The 21869-nt window shown below is 38.1% G+C and overlaps 1 protein-coding gene across 1 annotated transcript in view; it reads left to right on the plus strand.

Annotated features, from left to right (window-relative positions):
- The first annotated feature begins 283 nt into the window (after positions 1 to 283).
- gm2a (GM2 ganglioside activator) overlaps positions 284 to 21869 on the plus strand; it is a 32479-nt gene continuing 10893 nt past the window's right edge. The window contains exons 1-2 of the mRNA XM_039775491.1: positions 284 to 636; positions 941 to 1093. Coding sequence (XP_039631425.1) covers positions 523 to 636; positions 941 to 1093 — 267 coding nt within the window. The 5' untranslated portion in view covers positions 284 to 522. The remainder of the gene's footprint in view (positions 637 to 940; positions 1094 to 21869) is intronic.

Genomic DNA, 21869 nt, shown 5'->3' on the forward strand with positions numbered 1-21869 from the left:
ACATGCACGTACTGTTAAAATCTTCACGTTCGTGGCTCCTGATTTCAGGTGTGTTTGGTTCCCCAGGATTTCAACCGGACAAGACAAATTACTTTGTTTTATTACATATATATAATACGTTTAACTTTTAGCTTATGTGTCCGTATATATAAACTGTTTTTTGTACTTTTTTCAGGCCAGTGTTAATGGCAATAGCTTACTTATTTACAATACTTACTTACTGACAGTACATTTTATTAATGGTCCTCCTTCCTCAAGAGGTCTCTATAAGCAGTAGGATCGCTTTCATAACACAAAACAATATCTGCTGTTCAGCCCATAAGTGCTGTTATTACAAAAAAGGAAGTAATTTACAATAGAAACGGTCACAGTTAAACTTCGCTTTTTGAACATCGCAGACTAGATGATCACGTACATGCTGCATACAATCCTGGCGAGCTGACATTCTGACGAGCGCTAAGATTTGCTGAATGGTTTTGCTTCACTCTTCCGTGTTCCGTGTTAAAGTACTGCAGTGATCGTATGATCTCAATGAAAATGGCAATACTCTCACACGTTTACTTGCTGTGTATATTTATTGTAGCGGGCACAGCCGACGAGTTAATTTTTCGAAACGTTCACTTCAATTTTGCAAAGGTTAGTCACGTGTCTTTTATATGCGATGTTTGCCGAAATGTCTTATTGATTTCTATGTATATGTTTATATGCAGTTGAACATATAGATTAACGTATATGTACAGTTTGCTGTAGCATCATTTAGCAAGATTTGTGGACAATTTGTCTCATCTGCAACACTTCATTTGTATTGTAAATATATAACGAAAACACTGAAAACGCGAAATTATTACCTATACGTATCTTGTTAGATTGCACTTTGGCACATAGATAATAGGTGATCAGGAGCTGATGTCAATAAGAAATTCCTTTTTTTACACTGCAGGCTGTCGGCTTTTCGTGGTCAAACTGTGGCGGAGACAAAGACCCGGCTGTCATGAAGACGATGTCCTTGTCACCGGACCCCATCGTTATTCCGGGTGACTTGAAGGCAAGCGCAGCTGGCAGCACTGCTGTGACGCTCAGCTCGCCGCTCTCTGTAAGTGCGCGCTTACTTAATGCTATCTATCTATCTATCTATCTATCTATCTATCTATCTATCTATCTATCTATCTATCTATCTATCTATCTAAAATAATGCGGTTCCAATGTAATAGGATTAAATACAAATTAATACATGCCGAATATTTTCGTTTCTGTGTGTTTTTGTTGAGTCATTAACGTGTCTACAGGAAAATATTAGCCAATGGAAATTCTGAAACTTTGGAATGAAATCCGTTTTCAAGCCACTAAGCTGAAATGTACATCCTACTTGTTTTCTTTAAATGCAATAAACATGGATGAACATTATGCTATTAGTTTTTCATCCTGTAATTAAATAAAGATACATTCAATGTCAGTGTATATTTTATAGCCCCATAGGTGAAGTGTCACCCATCGCATGGCTGCCCTCGGGTCCTAATCTGGGATCCTGAGTTGGTTTGTCACGTGATGGGTGCGGCAATTCGCTGTATCAGCGCGTGCTGCTAACCCCTCTCTCTCTTCGTATATGTTAAGTAAACACATTTACAATTGGAAATTACATTATTCTCACATATGCTGCAAGTGTGTGGTCATACAGTAATTAGTTGCATATGGAAATATAATATACTGTATGTCAAACCCAAGCCATTAAACTTGTGCCTTATTTTCTATTTGTATTTAATTTTTTTATAATTGAGTACGACTAATTGTGCTTTTAACTCCTTTAACAATTGTAGATGAACATGTTATTTATCTTGTTAAAATTATTAGGTGGAAGATACATCTTTCACTAAGCATTTCTTGAAAAGTAATCATCTAGACCGCAAACATACATGTTTCAAAGTGTGGTTAATATTGATATTTGTGCCCAAATTTTTCTGGTGTCTAAATCTTCCAGATTTAAATACTTCTACTGCATTTGTCCTTGTCTGTGTTGGTTTTCAGCTAGGACTTCAGTTTTCCTTCCTGATCCCAAAAGATACATGCATTACATTAATTGGTGGTTTCAAGCTGGCCCATTTGTGTGGGGCACTGGGCCATGTCACAGACTGGAACTGGGATGTTTCCCGCTTTCCCTGTGACACTATGCAAGTCTAAATTGGATGAAGTGGGTTTGAAATGCCATTATGTGTTATGCACTGTAATTAACTGTAAGGCAGAGGTCTTCAGGGTCATGGAGGAGCCCTGTGGTTGCAGATTTCCATCTGAACCAGCTTCTGCTTTTGCCATTATTAGACATGCTGTTATTTCCCTTTTAACCCTTTCCACAATTCTAAACTGAGTCTGTGAGTTGTTACAAGAACTCAGTGTCCATACCGATGAATTTATTCTCTATGTTTGCTAAGAATTTTGATCACACAGTTTTTTCAGATTTTCTCTTACTTACACCCTTGCTTACTAATGAGCACATAGATTGAGGTGACAATAAACTTGCTACTCTCCGTTAACATTTGGTATCATTTGCATCAGCGTCTGCTCTACTCTGTTATTGTTACTATTAGGATTAAATTAAGTTAGCAAACATGACAGAAAAAATAAATTAAAAGGAAGAATGTAACAAAAGACACTTTAGAATTATTTGATGTTAAATATGAATCTCACACCTCTCTGCGTTTCTGAATACAGATTAAAAACAGAAAAAAGGTCAGCTAATTAAAATGGTAGTTAAATAAATAATTAATGTCAGTTATAAGTAGGGCTGACTCGCTGGTTTAGAAACAGGTTGGAACAAACACCAGCAGCCAGAGAGCTCCCCTGGACATGAAGACCGTATCCCTGAGATGTTCCTCTGTTGTAGCTGTTTAAATGCTTGACAAGTAACATTAGGCCACTGATTGTAAAATTCTGAAGTATACTCTTGTTTTACAAGAAATATCTGTATTTCTTTTTATTACACTTATGATAATAATCTCAAATTGTGCTCAAGTGTAACCTTTATGATGGCTATCAATGTTTGAAAATCATTATGATAACCATTTAAATAACATTATCAAATTCACTTCAGCCATTCCTTTCCTATAATGATTGGTAGAACAAATCTGAAATGGACATCTATATAAAGAAGACTGAAACTTATTAATTTTTATGGGCTTTAGGGTATTTGGAAGAGTATGCTAACAAAAACGTAGCCCCCACATCATGGAGGACACCTTGACGTGACATTTGTGAAATAATTGATGTGTTGGCTTGACTTTTTTCTATACAGTCTGCATTGTTGGTGAAAATGTTTGGAGTAAGGATGGGAAGATTTCCTGGTTTGGGGTATTACTCACAGAACCAGTAACATGTTACTTTTTCAGCATTTTCTGAGTTAGGTACTTTGGAGGAGCACTCACAGCAGTATGGAAATCCCTCATATATCATTTTGAAGCAGCCAGCATGAACATACAGCTCCACACACGAAATGGTCTGTTCCAATAAGTATGGCACATCTTCCCTCCAACATCCATCCATCCATTATCCAACCCTATCCTAACTACAGGGTCATGGGGGTCTGCTGGAGCCAATCCCAGCCAACACAGGGCACAAGGCAGGAAACAAACCATGGGCAGGACACACACACACACACCAAGCACACACTAGGGACAATTTAGAATCGCCAATGCCCCTAACCTGCATGTCTTTGGACTGTGGGAGGAAACCCATGCAGACACGGGGAGAACATGCAAACTCAACGCAAGGAGGACCCGGGAAGCAAACTCAGGTCTCCTAACTGCGAGGCAGCAGCGCTACCCACTGCACCACTGAGCTGCCCTCTCTCCAACATATGCAGAGATAATATAACTAACAAAACAAAGCATGGTATGCGTTGGTTGTTCCCATTCTCATGTGTATCCCCTTTAATAATCCAGCACTAGCTGTGCTACCCTTCTAAGACTTAAATCTAAGTAATCAATGTAGACCTCAGTGTTAACATTTGCAGTGCACCATACGATACATACTGTTTGTTTTATGCCATTTGGTATGGGAATTTTAAAAGCACGGTTAACGTTTGTGATGTGCCATCTATTGGAGTGACAGAGACATAGCAACTGGACAGACACACAGACAGACTCGCATACATTTTTCCTTTTATTAAGTTGGATAGCAGGTCAAGAACATTGTCAAGATTTTTTTCAACTACAATATTATGCTTACTTACGTCGGCAGTGACATTCATGTCTCTGGTGACTCTTCCTATGAAGTTGCTGGAAAGGCATATGTGGCACTTCCAATATCCTTGCAAAAGGATGAAGGTCATGGTCTTGGTACTTCCTGTTTTGCTATATGGTTGAGAGACATGGATGCTATCCAGTGACATGAGAAGAAAACTGGACTCCTTTAGTATTGTATTTCTTCAGGGAATCCTTGGGTACTGCTGGTTTGACTTTGTGTTGAATAAGCAGTGCTCATGGAGTCCAGAATGAGGCACATCACCTGCATTGTGATACAGCATCAGTTACGGCACTACGGCCATGTGACGTGGTTCCCTGAGGGTGAGCGGCTAGACAAGGCCAAGGGGACACCCACGTAACACCTGGCTGCAATAGATAGATGGTGGGACTGGACCGTGTGTCTGCCTAGCAGGTTTCCAAACAGAATCCCGAGCTGTTTCATCATGTGGTGGATGCGGCAACGCACTGTACCTGAGCATGCTCCCCAACCTGACCTGACCTGAATATTATGTTCACAGTAATAGGCTCCAGCTCTCTGTGCATGCGTTTAGCATTCCAAACAGCATAATAATTATACACTATTTTTGTGGTCCGGCATTCTTCATAGGAAGACCAAGTTTGTTGGGCTTGGAGAAATAGGCAGATGTTATCGGGTTGAAGAAAAAAGGTGCACATATCATAGAATGTCTATCACATCCAAGCTAGGCAAATTCTGCTAGAAAGAATATTTAACAATGTGCTTTTGGGTGGCAGTCTTATTTATTTCTTATTTAATATGGTTCAATCTGAGTGTTAGCAAGATATTATAAATAAGGAGTGTTAGCAGTCAAAGGAAGTGTGAAACTTTGTGGGACCTTCACACTAATGCTTACTTACAAGGAGGTGGAGAAGTGTATTTTTGGATTGCTGTGAAGTTTAGATTTTCCACGAGTTTTACAGCTCATTAGGAGATGAATAACACAGGCAAACTGTGTGAAAAGTCATTGCTGTTGTTAAATGTCTGGGTTAGCATCTGCTGTGAGATGGAACTTCATTATGTCAGTATGTGTGCTGCCATCTCCTTGACAGAAACAATCAAAGCTTTTTGTCTATGTATTGTTTCTTGACTTTAGCCTGAAACATAAGTTTGTAAAAGTTTGTTTCAGGTTAAGGTGTTTTCAGGTGCATTTTGAAGAGGTATGGTGATGCAGTGGTTATCACTGCTGCCTCACAGCCCCAGAATCTAGACTTTGGATCCCCATGCCTGGACGGTTTTCCCTCTGACATCCCAAAGATGTGTGTTAGGTGAAATGTCAGTTCTAAATTGGCCCAGCATGAGTGAATGTGCCCTGTGAAGTACTGGCGCTGTCTCCATGGCTCCTCTTGTATTGTTCTCAATGCTGTCAGACTATGCTTTAGCCCTAGTTGCCATTGAATGGTTCTGCTAGCAGCTGTAATTATTGTTATGTTCTTTCCTCAGTATTGTAGTATTCTGTTTATTGTGTTCATAAGAATTATGTATGAACCCTTTGAAATCACTTCTGTTTTTTGTCCACTGCCTCCTTTTACATTGGTATGAGAAAACCCCCACATGTGATATACTGTACTCTTGATGTCTAGTTATGCAAGACATTGATTGAGCTTTTTCCATCTATTTCTGGCACTCTAGACTGAAAAATACTAATTTTTAGGCCATTCATTTTTGGACCATGTTTTGTAAAGGAAAGTATCCCCTTATCGATAAACAGTAAACCAATAGGTGTCTTCAGCAGAATGCTGAAATGATCTTAGGCTTTAAATATTTAAATTGAAGCACATATTTTAATATTTCAAATATTTGACACAACTATACATGTTTATTATGTACTTTTACTTTCATGAAGTGAAATCTGTCATGAACACCCATAACACAGGATGTCCTGCCCTAATTCAGACTTTTGCAAGTTCTTTTTACTATTTTAGTTACAATTTTATTATATTATTTTTTTAATTGTATTTTTCTCTCTTTATTCATTGGTTTATTTTTCAAACTCTGCTATGCCAGAAAAGAGACTAATTGCTAAGAAGTTTCCTCAACTTCTTATTAGAGTAATATTAAATAACAGAAGGAAATCTCTCACTGTTTTGAAAAAGTCAGCATTATGAAGAAGAACTGTAAAAGATTATGCATGATGAGGAAGAAAGCACTTTGACAACTGTGTCCCACTTTCACACCAGATAGAAAGTAAAAGTCCAAGCAATTTTATTTTTTAAACATACAAAGTATGCTGGCAATGGGAAACACTAGGATGGTGGTCACATAGTAACTACATATCAATGCTATTTCTGTTATTTGTGCTCACTTTTGTCTCTCGCTAAATGTTGAAATGGCTTAGCCATTTGCCTATTGCATTAAATGAACACTTCTAAGTTCTTTACCACAGAGTGTCGCCATCAGGCTTTCTCTTACCTCCACTGCTGCTGAGATGTAATGATCCTCTAAACACACATTTAGCGCATTCATCTATGGATTTTGTTTTTAATTTTTTAGTGTGGGTTTATATAACTGAGTAGTCTTGGTTTTCTGGATACCCACAAAGCATTGCTGCCCCCTGAGTAGCCAAACCAGTAAAGTTCCACTGATCCATGCTTTCTGTTTAGAGCCACAAGTAGCCTATATTTTTGACAAGAGTGTCTGACTTAACAGATAATCTGAAACCCCCTAAGAACTGCCTTTACAAATCATTGCGTTTAACTCTCTTAAGCAGAAAACATTAAGGAGTATCCTCCAGCCTCCAGCCCCATTTTATGTTAAACTTCTCTTACTTTTAAAGTCCCTACTAGATTCAGATTGACTGCTTTTTTTAACCAAACCTTTTGGTATAAAAATACAAATGTTTAAGAGTCATCTTTAGTGAAAGTTAACAGAAAATATTGCCTATTGGTGTCTCATCTATATTAGTAATACACATGTCTAGAGTGGTTGGCACAAATCCCAGCTGGGTGACTGTCTTTGTGGATTTTTCACTTTCTTTCTATGTCTGATCTTGTTTTCCTCCACCCACATATGGGACTTATTGAGCTCTCTGGACTGGCTCTGTATGTGTGATTGGGGATTTTGTCTGCGGTGGATTAGCACTTCATAAAAAGTAGGTTCCTTTGGGCCTGATACTATGGGAAAGGTGACTGGACGTTTCTGTTGTTGTGTTAATTCAAAAATGAATGAATGGATGGGTGGAAATTACCAGAGTAATACAATTGTAGTAAGGTTTTCTGAAAGTGATCATTGCTGCTCACCTCCCTTGCCAAGCTGAGTTGAAATCTTTTAGCTTCTTAACAGACTCGCTTTATCACCATTGTGTATAGGAGCTGAGCTTTCACCACACTGCAACAAGGTCATAAACTGAACACACTTACACTCTGTCCAATTTCAGTTCACCACCTTTGGAATTACATATCCCCAGTTAAGAAACAACTGCTACCAAATCAAGTTTACTCTGGGCTCCTGCTTTACCTCCTCCCCATTTGGAATTAAACCGCAGCTATTGCAGCCATGCTTCAGACTGGACACAGAAGTGGCTAAATTGGCTAAGCCAAAAGAATACAGTAGTTGAGTGTGGCTGGAAGCAGTGCTGTTATCTGCAGGGGCCTTGCTGTTACTGAACCATAAAGGGCAAGTGTTTTGAACATTGCGTCAGTGTTGTTGTACCTTGGCCTGTTTATAGAGTTTACCTATGAAGTAGTTCAAATATTATTTTAACATTTAGGAAATTCTGTTATATTAACTCTTCTAACAATGGATTGTTATTTTTCAAGTCTTTGGTATTTGATATTTTACCCACAAAGTGCTGCTGACTATCACATGTTCTCCTTCTTTATTGTGATGAAAGTATACAAAGCCACAGATCATACTGAAACTATTTATGTCCTGTTCTCACATCTTTTTTTTTTTTTTGTCAGTAAATATGTTTCCATGCATTCATCAGGCAAACCTCTACTTTCGCACTTTTGGCACATTTCTTTTAATGCTTTTAGGGTTTCAGTATTTAGTCTTCTAGTTTACACTATTTATTTGAATTTAATTGTGGACAATTTGTTCTTTCTTTGCTGTAGACTTGCCTTTTTGCCTTATCTGTCATTATCAGATATGTTCGTTCAAAATAGGAATGGTTCAATTTTCTACACCTTTCAGTTGCGTGGTATAGAGCATCTGAAAAAGAGCTGAAAAATCTCAATTATAAATTGGTATGGTACCAATTTTCAGTACCAGAAGTAAATGTCAGTTTTTCTGTCAACACCTTAAATCCTCCATTTCCCATTGACACTCACTATTGCAGTTGTTGGAAAATGTTCACAACAAGGCTTTTTTAACGTATGGGCACAATATGCACTGGCTGGGGAACCTAGGAGCGTAGCGGCCCACAATATTTCTGATGCCTATGTATGTTTCTGTTTTGCTATCAAAACAGGGGCCCCAGCTTACTACTTTGCCCAGAGACCTACGATGCTTTAAAGATGGCCCTGATTCACAAAACAAAACATCACGCTTCATCACGATTGGAACTTTATTTGCACTTTGTGGCTATCAACAGGGAAGCGGTGTATAGTGTATCATGATAGTGTGGCACACCAGTGAGGCAAGCAATTGTGTGGTGCACCAGGAAGGCTGGAGTAAGGTGGGGAATTTTGGAGTTATCCATTATTTGCTTCCAAGCTGTTTTGCTACCGGTACTGAGATCTGAAAGATGGTATCAATACTGAAGTCAAAATTTTAGTGCCGATCCAACAATTCTAAACCCTCAAATCCAATTGCAGGGGCTGGAACATTATCAATAGCAAAGCAGAATCCAACCCTGGCCTGGGTACCAGTCCACTGCAGTGCTCATTCACTCATACTGGAACAGTCTAGAGTTGAAGGTCCCCAGGCACAGCAGAATATAACAATTTCACAGGCACCAACCAGATCAGAATTTGAATCCAGTGTCCCAATGTACTGAGCCAGGAGCACTAACCACTATGCCACTCATCCTAATGTACTCTGTAGCATGGCTTGTAACAGCACCACTGTTTTATGCTGCCCAGGATCCTGAACAAAAATAATGCCAACTCAAAGCACTTAATAGGCGACAAACATCCTCTGTCTATCTTCCTTGTAGGCACTGGTTTGTCCTCCTCCTATGAGCTCTTTTTCTGCTGTCTTCTCCACAGATATGTAAGCCCTTTAAATCTTTTTCTGCCATTACTGCCATCCTAAAACATGTCTCCAAACTGCTTATGGGTATTTTACTTCCTTAATCCACAAGTATCACATATGATGCTTGGGAATTCATAGGATTGATTACTAGTGAACAGTGGCAAGATGCAAAGTGTCTCATTGTTCTGTACCATTAATTTGATTTGTGTTTGAACTGTTCATTTAGGAAAGGCCCATCCATGACAGCAAAATGAAGATAGGATAGACAAAGCATCATATCTGAAGCAGAGTAGATAATATTAGATAAGTTAGGGGGAAAATTGATTTTTCAGGCTTGTACTCGTAAAATGTTCTGCCCATTTTTGTAACCTGATTTTGTGTGTAAGTTAGAACTTGCACTGAAAATGTATGTTATTGAAAATATTGGGATAAATACATAATACTTAATTATTTATTTCCAGAAAAAAAAATTTTTGAAATCTATATAAATAAAATTGCAGTCTGTTTGTTTGTTGGTTTCTCTGTTTGTTTGTTTACAATTCATACAAAAATTGCTGAACTGGTTTTCTCAAAATTTTGGTTTCACGTAATGAACAAGCCATCCAGTGTATTGATGTGAGGTTAAACATCTATTCATGAAACCACAGTAAACCAGCAAATACAGAGAAGAAAGATTTGTAGTTCCTACCCAAGAGGGAGTTACCTCAGTTATGGAATCCAGCCGTACTCAATATGAAATAATTCTTGACTCATGAGAGCAGGGAAATTGATATTTATCAAAAAGTTAGTGTAGAAGACAAATGGGACACTTGCATTTCAGCCAGTTTTGACAAAAAGGAGAGCATTTGAGAAGCACAAAAATATTTGTTTTCTTATGTTAATCTTTTATACAAGTATACCCAGACAATACCCAGTATTTCTGTTAGTTATTAATAAAATGACAGTGAAGCAAAATTACTATCAATAACAAAACACAAATAATTTAAACTAAAATTAACTACAGGTATATACAGTGTGTTCACCTTATGCTTAAACATCCTTTTGAAAATAAAGTACAGTAATCCCTCGCTATATCGCGCTTCGACTTTCGCGGCTTCACTCTATCGCGGATTTTAAATGTAAGCATATCTAAATATATATCACGGATTTTTCGCTGGTTCGCGGATTTCTGCGGACAATGGGTCTTTTAATTTATGCTACACGCTTCCTCAGTTTGTTTGCCCAGTTGATTTCATACAAGGGACGCTATTGGCGGATGGCTTAGAAGCTACCCAATCAGAGCACGTATTACATATTAACTAAAACTCCTCAATGCTATAAGATATGCTTCCTGCGCGGCGCTTGATTGTTTGCTTGACTCTGCCTCTCTCTCTCACCCTCTCTGACATTCTCTGCGCCTGACGGAGAGGGTGTGAGCAGAGGTGCTGTTTGCACAGAAGCTGTTTGCCTAGTGGATATGGAGGCACCTCTAAGAAATGCCGCTTTATCGCGGTGCTTCCAAAAGCATACTTATTGATTTTTTGATTGTTTGCTTTAATCTCGCTCTCTCTCACTCTCTCTCTCTGACGTTCTCTGCGCCTGACGGAGGAGATGTGAGCAGAGGGGCTGTTTGCACAGAGGCTGTTTGCTTAGAAGATACTGACGCTCCTCTAAAAATGCTGCTTTATTGCGGTGCTTCGCCAAACTTAAAAGCACACGTATTGATTTTTTGATTGTTTGCTTTTCTTTGCGAGCGCTCTCTCTCTCTCTCTGAAATTCTCTGCTCCTGAAGAGAAGATATGTTTGCATTCTTTTAATTGTGAGAAAGAACTGTCATCTCTGTCTTGTCATGGAGCACAGTTTAAACTTTTGACTAAAGGGTGTTACTTCATGTCTAGAGGGCTCTAATAATGTTAACAGTGTGGGAGAGTTTATAAGGGCTTAAAATATGGAACGCAACCCCTGCGATGGAGGAGGGATTACTGTATCTCAAACATTTGAAGAAGTCATAATGATGGCATGAAAAGCCACAACTAACTGACTATTGAACCCACAGCAGAGATGTGATGTGTTTCCTGAGGGATTGCTAAGATTGCAACTCCCCCTCCTAAAAGCTTGTGGTCCCTAAGACATGGCTGTAAGACATACTTACGATGATGGGAATGACAAGCAGCAGTTTCTTCGTCCCCTCAGATAATGGACAGATTCCAATCTAACTGCTTACCTAGGACATAGCTGTTTTTTGTGTGAAAAGTGAATTTAAGTGAAAATATGTGCAAACAAGAAGGTGCAAGCAAATACATTCTTCATTTCAAGTTGTGTTAGGCTATCAGTTGTATTTGAGGATAGGGCAATAGGAAAGTGCTACCAGGATACTGAGTTGATGGGTCATTAGTAAGAACTAAAGGATTCAAACACCACTTGGCATAGCCTCGGCAGTTACAGCACTAAAAAATCAACTTCTCTTCCAGCATGAAATCTTATGACAGGTTGTTGTCCTTAATGAGTGTGTACTTTCTCCCCATGTCTGCATCAGTTTTTCTCCTTCATCTCCAAAGACACACTGGTTAGATTCATTGGTGATTTAATTGATGATTTCAGATTGACTCTGAAGATGTGTCTGTGAGTGTGAGTGAATGGGCCCTGTGATGGAATGCACACTGTCTAGGTTCTATTTCATGTCTTACACCCAGTGCTACTATGATAGGAAGTGGCCCCCTGTGATTCTGAATCAAATTAACCAGGATGAAGAAAGTTATGTTACACACAGGATGATACTGAGCTGTTTGTCTTAGTTCCAGTAAGGTCTCCAAAATAAACTGAAAAAACTATAAATGATTGCACTGTGCATAATGAATGGTTCTGTAAAATTTTAATTTGGCTGTTGAAACATGAGTATCATCAGAACATTAGAAAAGCTTTTGAGAAGAACAAGACATTAAGCCCAACAAAGCTCACCAATCCTAGCCACTTAATTACTCCTTAATTTTTGAATGGCTCTAGAGCTGTATTCCCCACCACACTATTTAGTAACTTAGTCCATGTGTCTATAGATCTCTCTGCAATGAAAACATTTGTGCACAATTTACCCTCAACAATGTGCTTCTGTGTTCTTGTTGAACTTATTATAAAGTAGCAGTCTCAATCCACTGTACCAATTTCTTTCATAAATTTAAACACTTCAATCATGCCCCCTCATAATCTTTTCTTGCTTTAACTGAAAAAGTTCAACACCTTTAATCTGTCTTCATAATTCATTTACTGCAGTCACGAAATTAATCTACTCACTCTTCTCTGGACCTTTTCTACTGCTGCTATGTCTTTTTGTAGCCCAGAGACCAAAACCCCACATAGTACTCCAGGTGAGGCCTCACTAGTGTGTTATGAAGCTTAAGCATAAACCCCTTTGACTTACACCGTACACCTTATGCAATATAACCTGACATTCTCTTAGCCTTCCTAATGGCTTCTGAACACTGCCTGGAGGTTGATAGTGACAAGTCCACTATGATTGCTAGGTCCTTCTCATAAGGGATACTTTCAAGTTTCAGACTTCCCATTGTGCATTAAAATCTAACATTTTTACTTCCTATGTGTAATACATTACATTTACTGCTGTAACATTTTGTCTGTCACAGATATGCTCAAGCATTTTCAAATCTAACTTTTTTACTTTCTACATGTACCATGTTGCATTTTCTTCCATTTAAAATTTGACCGCCACAAATCTGGCCATGACTGTACTCCCTCTGTAATGATCCAATGGATTCCAGATTATCTACCAATCCTCCTAACTTGGTAACATCTGCAAATTTAACCAGTTTGTTATTTATATTCCTATTCAAATCTTTTATATTTATTAACTAGCCGTCTCTTGCGGCTCCACCCACGTATTAGAGAAAAAGGATAGTGAGGGCCCTGTCTGGCTCCCCACTCCTGACGTCACGTTTCTCCCTCCCCTTATCCTTCAACCTCTGTCTCGGATTAGCGCAAATATATCGCTCTAGCAAGCAAACTATGATTCACAAAATCAACTGGGATGTTCAAGCAAATTATAGAAAAAACCCGATATAAATCCGTTAAGTAGTTCTCTCGTTTGCTAGCTAAGCAGATGTAAGATATGTCCGAGGCTGACACGTGAGTGAGGCGGGACCTGCCCCCCTCCCCTCGGCCCGCTGCGTGTCTCTTGGATTTGTGCAAATAAATTGGAGCCACAAGCAAACTATGATACAGCGCAATGAGAAAAGTCGTAAAATCAACTGGAATGTTCAAGCAAATTATAGAAAAAAACCTGATCTAAATCCGTTAAGTAGTTCTCTTGCGAAAAGTGGACAGACATACAGACAGACGTTGGATTTTATATATAGAGAGATGATAGCACTGGCCCTAGCACTGATGCCTAAGGGACATCGCTCTTAACATCACCCAGTTCTTATAAGGCTCCTCTCACTATAACCCTCTGCATCCTGTGCTTTAGCAGACTTTTCACCCATTTACAAATTACACCTTGAACTAACACTTCTTTTAATTTGATGCCCAACTTCTCATGTAGGACCTTATCAAATGCTTTCTGAAAATCAAGATAATGGTGGCATTGTGGCACATTGGTTAGTACTAATGCTTCACAAATCGAATGTTCTTGGTTCAAATTCCACACACATTCTCTATCAGTGTACACATTCCCCTTGTGCCCAAATATTTTCTCAGTGCTCTAATTCTTCTCCCACATGACAAAGACGTGCATGCTATGTTAAGTGGCAATTCCTAATTGACCCTGTGGAAGTGTGTGTATGGGTACAGCAATCGCCTGGCACTCCATCCACAGGTGGTTCTTGCCTTTTGCACAGTGCTGAATAGGATTAGGCAGGTTTAAGAATGTTATATTGTATTATGTGTTTAAGAAGTAAGAAAGAGGTCAGTGAGTAATGTGAGAGCGGTTAAGAGATTTAAAGGAGAAGCAAATATAGTGAAGCGTTGATAAGATAAGTTCTTCTTTCCAAAAGATAACAAGGGTGGTTACAGAAAATCTGAAAGTCGGCCAAATGATGTGTTGATGACTAGAGCTGATGTACTGCTGTGAGCAGAGAATGAAAATCAAGAAGACATAGAAAAGTTACAAACCTTCAGGTTTTTTCTTTAGGTCTTAATTAGTTAGCAAACTCATACGGAGTATCATATGCAGTAACTCCTAAAGTATGTGTACAGGGTGATTATTGATTCAATTTTTGTCAACAGCACTTGAATCATAAATTGTACATATTTGTAATAGAGAAATTCCATGTTGGCAACATTTAATATACAGAATCATTACCTTGTGAATTATGCATTTCAATGTAGTCACATGTTACAGTATTGAAGACATTTTAAAAATATACTGTATACTGTGTGAGGTGTAACTAACAAATTCTAAAACTGAATTTGATTCTGTAAAATATGGTGATCTATACTGTCACAACATGTCTGCCGACTTACCTATACATAGTTTCTATCTATCTATCTATCTATCTATCTATCTATCTATCTATCTATCTATCTATCTATCTATCTATCTATCTGTCTATGTCACATGCTCCTGTAAAATCAGCACTTTCAAATCAAGAATTTCCTACAAAGCCATTCATGGATATATCTCCAAATTATTTTTTAAAGGAAATTTATCTAGATGAGTATGGGAACATCTTACAACATCTTAAAGCTTAATATAATTTTGCAGATTCATTCTTCTAATGATTTGAGTATGCTTTGTATTCTGATTTCACTTTTAACAGTAAGTTATAAATAGAAGTTTAATTACTCCATAAAACCAGTTTGGGCCTTAGCCAAACATATTTGGAGTTATGGTGTCCAACAGTCTCTTAATTCCTATGAAGTTCTACATAGACAAGTAGATGCAGCAGCACAATGAAGCAAGCAGAGCACTGAAGGGGTATGGACACCTTTTGCCATTTGAGCCAAATTTGTTTGGAGTTACAAAGTGATCAGTGAATGACACTTTGCCACTACTAAACAAGCCACTGCCTACTACTATTACTACTAGTACATTTGTATGAAAAGCACATTTTACGGCACTTAAAGTTTAGGCATTATGTATAGTTTGTGTTAGACTTAATGGAGTATCTAAGTATACTCAAGGGAAGTACTTTTGTATTAAAAACGCAGAAGTGATTGTGACCGTGATTCAATAAATACACTGGACTTGTATGAAGTACCTATTAACATAGACAAATGACTGCAATAACAGGTAAACATGGTAAATGTGTGGATGATCCTAACTTGGGTGAATTCCTATTGAGACAGGTAAATATCTAAAAATGTACTTGGACAGATTTAATAATTGGAAAGGCAAGTGACAAATTATGTTTAAAGTAGAAAATCTATGAATAAAAATGATTACTTATGAGCACAATGATGGCATAGAGTTGCAGTAGTAAGTGCTGCTGTTACTGCTGCCTCCTCACAGTTCCAGAGGGCCAGGATTTCAATCTAGGCCTGGTCCCATGTGCACATGTATAGTTTGCATGTTCTCTTTTTGTCTGCATATATTTTTCTCACAGATGTGCAGTAGGAGTGGTGACTCTCCATTGTTCAGGTGTGAATGGTTAGTGGACCCTGTGATCAAATGGTAGTCCATTGAGGGTTGGTTATTGTTTTGCACCCAGTGCTGCCGACATAGACTCTGACCCACACAACTCCAAACTGGATTAAGCAGATTCAAAATGGATGGATGGGAAGATCTTAATTATCAAATGAGCACTACATTTCCACTTTAACATTTATTACACAGAGCTAATGACAAGTAATATTCTCAGTTTTCCTCCCTGCCCCAAAGGCATGTGTTGAGTTAATTGTTATGTTTTTTTGTCAGCGAGAGTGCCCTGTCATGTACTGGCACTACATGCCAGGTTAGTTCCTATTGTGTGCTTGGTACTAAATGGGTGGATGAATGAATGGAGTACCCAAATAAGAGATGTTAATGGTATAGAGTACACCATTTGAAAAAGACAGTGTAAAAATGCTAATAAAAAGCTGCCGTTGTAGAGCATGCTGGGTAGTGTTATGAATGTTCTGTATAAATCATTGGGGGACTAGTTTTATTCTGCACATCATGCTGGTTAAAGCCTAAGTAGAATATATTACTGGACTAAAGCATGAAATGTTATCAAGAAGGGCTAAAGAAATGTAATTTCTGAGACTAACTGAAGTAAAAGGAGTGGAGTTGAGTGGCTCATTTCAGAAAGCCTGTTATTTTAAAACTCTGACTCAATGGTAAATTAGAGGCACTAAACGAGTAGAAATTCAAAAGTTTTTTTGAGGCTGGATGGTTTGTTCACGTCAAAACTTGTTCTTCTGATCTTATACTTTTCATTTGTCTTTTTTTCCCCGTGGAGATTTTCACAATATCCAGTGTGGTGTAAAAGGCTATGATGCAACAGAAACTTGTGATAAGCAGAAGGCGCTTGTGTCAGTGCTGTTTACACAACATGTTTGTTTTTTAATATGAGTGGAATATAAAGGGCAATTAGAAAAATCTTTTAGTGTTTAATGTTACTGACATTTTTTTAGTATAATGTTGAAAACAAAGGTTTCAGATCCTGTGTATATTTGCATTATTTGTTAGTGCTGGCATTTTTCCAGAGGAACGTGTTAATTGTGTTGATCTAAATTTTAAGAGCTCCCAGCTTTTAGCACTTCACGTTGCTACACGTCTCCTGCCCACCACCTGTGAGGTTGATCTCACATGATGCTTTTGAGCTCTCCATTGCCCTTGAAATTATATCTTGTTTCACGAAAAAGAACAACAAGGTTTCATAGTTCTAGTGATTCTTTTGAATTGTTTGTTAATATGAGAAGTTTGAAAAAAAATGTTCCCACAGAGATGTAGAAGTGTCAGTTTTGTGGGAACAACCACACTTGAAAAAATAAATAAATCTGATTAAAACTTCAGTCAGAATTCTTTTGTGGTGGAGTTATTAATTATAATTCAACATAAAAAGAGAGAAACATGAAGAGAAGTAAAAATAAGATCCATATATGTTTTAGCCTTAAAAAGCGAATCTGGAATTTTGCGTTAATGTGAACACTGAAGTGCCAAAGGTAACGCCTAAGTTGGGAAAGTTGTGTGCTGATTCATCCAAATAATGTCTTATTATTCTGCATCAACTGAGCCAACTAATGAAATTTCATTTTCTTCCCTGAATGTCAAATTGTTGTCAAGCTCATCCATTTGGGTTTTTGGTGAATTTTTTTCTCCTGTTTTTTACTCCCACATCTCAAAGGAGTACATGTTAAGTAAATTAGCAACTATAAATTTGTGCCGAGTGTGGGTGTGAACGTGTCTTACAGTGGACTGCCACCCTATCTAAAGCTGGGGTGCTCCCAGGATAGGCTTTCACGTTGTCTGTGTGTCTCGCCATCCATCGTCAAAGCCCTTAATCTTGTAAAAGATCCATCACACTCTTTATCTGTCTGTCTAATATAAATAGTCATAGAATAAAGTGAACTTGGAAAATCACATTTTGAGCAAAGGCTTTTGATTTATTATTGAGAAATCAGTTGCTCATAACTAGTAGTAGGAGATAAGTAGACTGTCATGAAATCCACCATGACAGAGAGAGATAAAAAAGTAGGAAATGTGAGTCATACAGTCCTCACCATCCTTCCCATCTCATAGCTTTTCAACGAGAGCATTCAGTCTTCACTTATCTGAGTCCTGCTTCAGCCATAATAAGCAACCAGTCATGAACGTGTCAGCATGAACGGAGTACAGAACTGCAAAATTAAATTTTAAAAATAGCACATCTGAATTACCCAAAAAAAATATCACTTATTTTTTACCTACTCACCCATATATATTTAATAAATTATCAACCTGCACTTTCTGTCAACAGCAAGGATGCATTTTAGAGACCTGCCAAAAAATAAAAAGCCAGAAGCTTATAAATCATTTACCATGTACTCTCACATTTTCTATCTGAATTATTTTTGACAATTAAGAAGTCTAGTTTTCCAAAAGATGAGCAGAAAATTAAAAAATGACAATTTCTAGATTACAAAGCTAGCAGTGCTATTTACTTCCAGCAGTCTAGCCATTTTATTTTTGTGGTTAAGGTTTCCTTTCACATTTGAAACTAGCAGTACATTTTTAGAGAAGTTGGTGTTTGCTTAATGTTTCCAAATTTCTGCTGGTTTTTCGTTACTGTGCTGTCAATAATCGCTCCTCTTCATTATTGATTCAGTATATTGCTTGACTGCACGTAAGTGGTGTCATTATTAACTGTGATGTTATTACTTAAAGGTGTATGATAAATGAGTAATAGTTTGTTGCTTAATGAAAATCAGAGAATTCAGTATCACATCTGCAGAATCCTCAAATAGATGGATGCTAACATGCAGTTGAATTGGCAATATTTTTTTTCTCTCTATCAGTCTCTTGACTTCCGTAAACATCTTTGCCAAGGCCTACATGGTTTAAAGACTGTTGATCAGACCAAAATGTCCCTTACCAGGTAACTGAGTCCTTTGCAATAACAATCTCTGGACAAACACTGGAGGTTCTTTCCAGCCAATTGTCCCAAAAGGCTCCCAGGACTCCACTGCCCTCTCTGCAGAGCATCAACAACTGCAGAGTCCAAAGGAGCACTGCCTCAATCCTCAGGGACCACAGACCCTAACACAAACTGTTCACATTTCTAATCTCAGGCAGGAGGTATAGAAGTATGAAATGCAGGACTTCCAGGCTAAAGAACTCTTTCTTTCCCATTAGACTCCTAAATAACTGATTGGAGTTTATAACCGCGGTTCACCTCATTCTGTCTGCCTCACACAACTGTATTTGACTTGTCCATCACATACCTACCTGCACATTACACTTTATACTTTTGTTCTGTTTTTTATACTTTATGCTGCCTCTGTTACGTATTATCTATTTGCTAGTTATTATTTATTTTTATCTTTATATGTTGGTTTGTTAACCATTGGCATTTGCTGTGGACAGCAAAGAAAGAATTTAATTGTACAGGGAAGCATGTTTCCTTACTGTGCACGTGACAATAAATTTTGAACAATTGAACAATTGATATAACAGTCACACCATCTAGGAAAAGTAAAAAAGGTTATCATGAAAGATATTAAGTATAAATCAAGGGACATTATGCCCTGCCATTATAGTCCTACTCGTCACCACATTAGAAAAAAGACATAGCAGTTCTGAAGGCTGTGCAATAAGGTGCTAGCAAGTGATTCGCTGAAAGTAAGGGCATGTTCTGCTATGAGAGGCTAAGGGACTTAAATCTCTACAGTGTGGTTCAGCAAAGGCTATTAGGAAACCTAATCTAGGCCTTTAAAATTCTTAATGATATTGATAAAGCCGATCCAGCAGAATTCTTTCAGCTTTCTATTAATTAACACATGAGGACATCAATTAAAATTAAAGTGAAATGTATTTAAAAAGGAAGAAAGTTATTCAGCTGAAGTGGAAGCCTTGACAACATTTTTAAAAAGTGTCTGAGTGGGAGACTGTGGTAGCTTACAGTGGCGGTTAGTTAGAGCTTGTTGGACTTAATGGCCTTCTCTTTTTGTCAAGCTACTTACAAAACACCACCACAGAGGAACCGAAAAAGAAAGCTATGGCGTTATTTCAGTGCCACTATTCTGAGCGCACGTAAAAAATATTGCAAGTGCAAGTGTTGCATTTTGAGGAGAAATTTATTTTGAGCGTACAAAAGCTGAATTTGAGTGAACAAAATTCATTGCTGCGTGCAAAAAATGTATTTCAGTGTTTGCACTTATCCATATACACACACACAATAGCACCCCTCTCGCTCAGTTTTTTCATTTGCGCTTGCTCGCAATGTGTTGCTTGCGCTCACAACATTCTCTGCTGCAAGCGCTCAACTCTCTGTACACCGTTATAAGTGTGCCACAAAACCAACCAATCACAGACTTGGTTTCAAAAATTCTGATTGGCTCTTACAGTCTCCAATCAGCTCGCTAGCTGCTGCATTCCGGAAACAGTCCGAAATGTAGCTAAATCCAGCTAAACTCAATTAAACCCCAATTTGCGGATAATATCTTTAATTATTTTATTTTAAAATATATTATTTGTTAAGACTATCGTTGGTGTAGTATAATGTAGTTGCATTATACAACCATGCCAGCTAGCGAGCTGATTGGAGACCGTAAGAGCCAATCAGAATTTTTGAAACCAAGTCTGTGATTGGTTGGTTTTGTGGCACACTTATAACGGTGTACAGAGAGTTGAGCGCTCGCAGCAGAGAATGTTGTGAGCGCAAGCAACATTGCGAGCAAGCGCAAATGAAAAACTGAGTGAGAGGGGTGCTATTGTGTGTGTGTATATGGATAAGCGCAAACACTGAAATACATTTTTTGCACGCAGCAATGAATTTTGTTCACTCAAATTCAGCTTTGTACGCTCAAAATAAATTTCTCTTCAAAATGCAACACTTGCACTTGCAATCTTTTTTTACGTGCGCTCAATATTTTTTTATGTGTGCTCAGAATAGTGGCACTGAAATAACGCCATAGAAAGCAGAGAAAGGAAAAGATTGTAAATCTCTGAACAGTTTTGATTATTCTATGCCTATCTTATACAGTATATAAACGTCTACGCGTGGAAGTGTGTGTGTCTGTCTGTCTGGAACAGAAGTGCAAGGTTACAGCATGAAGCTCAAAGAACCGGCAAAGCAGCCCCAAATTAACGAGTCGGAAGAAAAAAGAAGTACGAGACTACAGCATGAGGCTGAAAGAAAGCGACTCCGTCGCCAAAGTGAAACCGCCATGGGAAGACAAATGAGAGAGAAACTCTCTTAGCTGCTGATAGACAAGGGGGGCGAGCACATCTGCAAAACCAAACCATCGACTCTGCATTTCAATTTTTTTTCTGACGATTTCAATAGTTTCTAGGAGCCCGGTTTTTTACAACATGGGCTTACACAGCTAGTATACTCTATATAGAGTACAACTATAATGTAGCTACAAAAAAAGCCAAAGTAAAAAAAAAAGTTCTTTTAGCAGTTTTATTAAATTTTCCACAGTACTAGTCTGGTCCATATGGGTAAATGACCACAGTCTACACTTAAAATGCAAAGAGAATCTCCTTCCTCATCTCTGTTTTTATCGAGACACGTAGAGACTTCACTGTATTATGACTGTATGTAAAAGCCTACAGCGTCTGTGAATGGCAAGAAAAGCAATGCACATGTCAGTTTAGCATTGTTATTATTCTGATTTAAAAAAAGTGTCAAATTTAAATGATGTGGATTGATGTTTTGCAAAGCAAGGACTGATGGTGTAAAATGAGCATCAAGTGAGCACAAGGCAGGAGAAGGATTTGACCGAGGTGTCCTGTCAGTTATCAAACCTGTTTAATCCACTTCAGGATCGTAGAGGGTGCAGCTTTGCGCCCTGGATGGCATACTCTCTCATACCTCCCTCTGCCATGACCCATACAGTGCGAATTTATAGTGTCTAACACAGCCCAGTATAAG

Source organism: Polypterus senegalus, chromosome 13, assembly GCF_016835505.1.
Source record: "Polypterus senegalus isolate Bchr_013 chromosome 13, ASM1683550v1, whole genome shotgun sequence".
NCBI lineage: Eukaryota > Metazoa > Chordata > Cladistia > Polypteriformes > Polypteridae > Polypterus > Polypterus senegalus.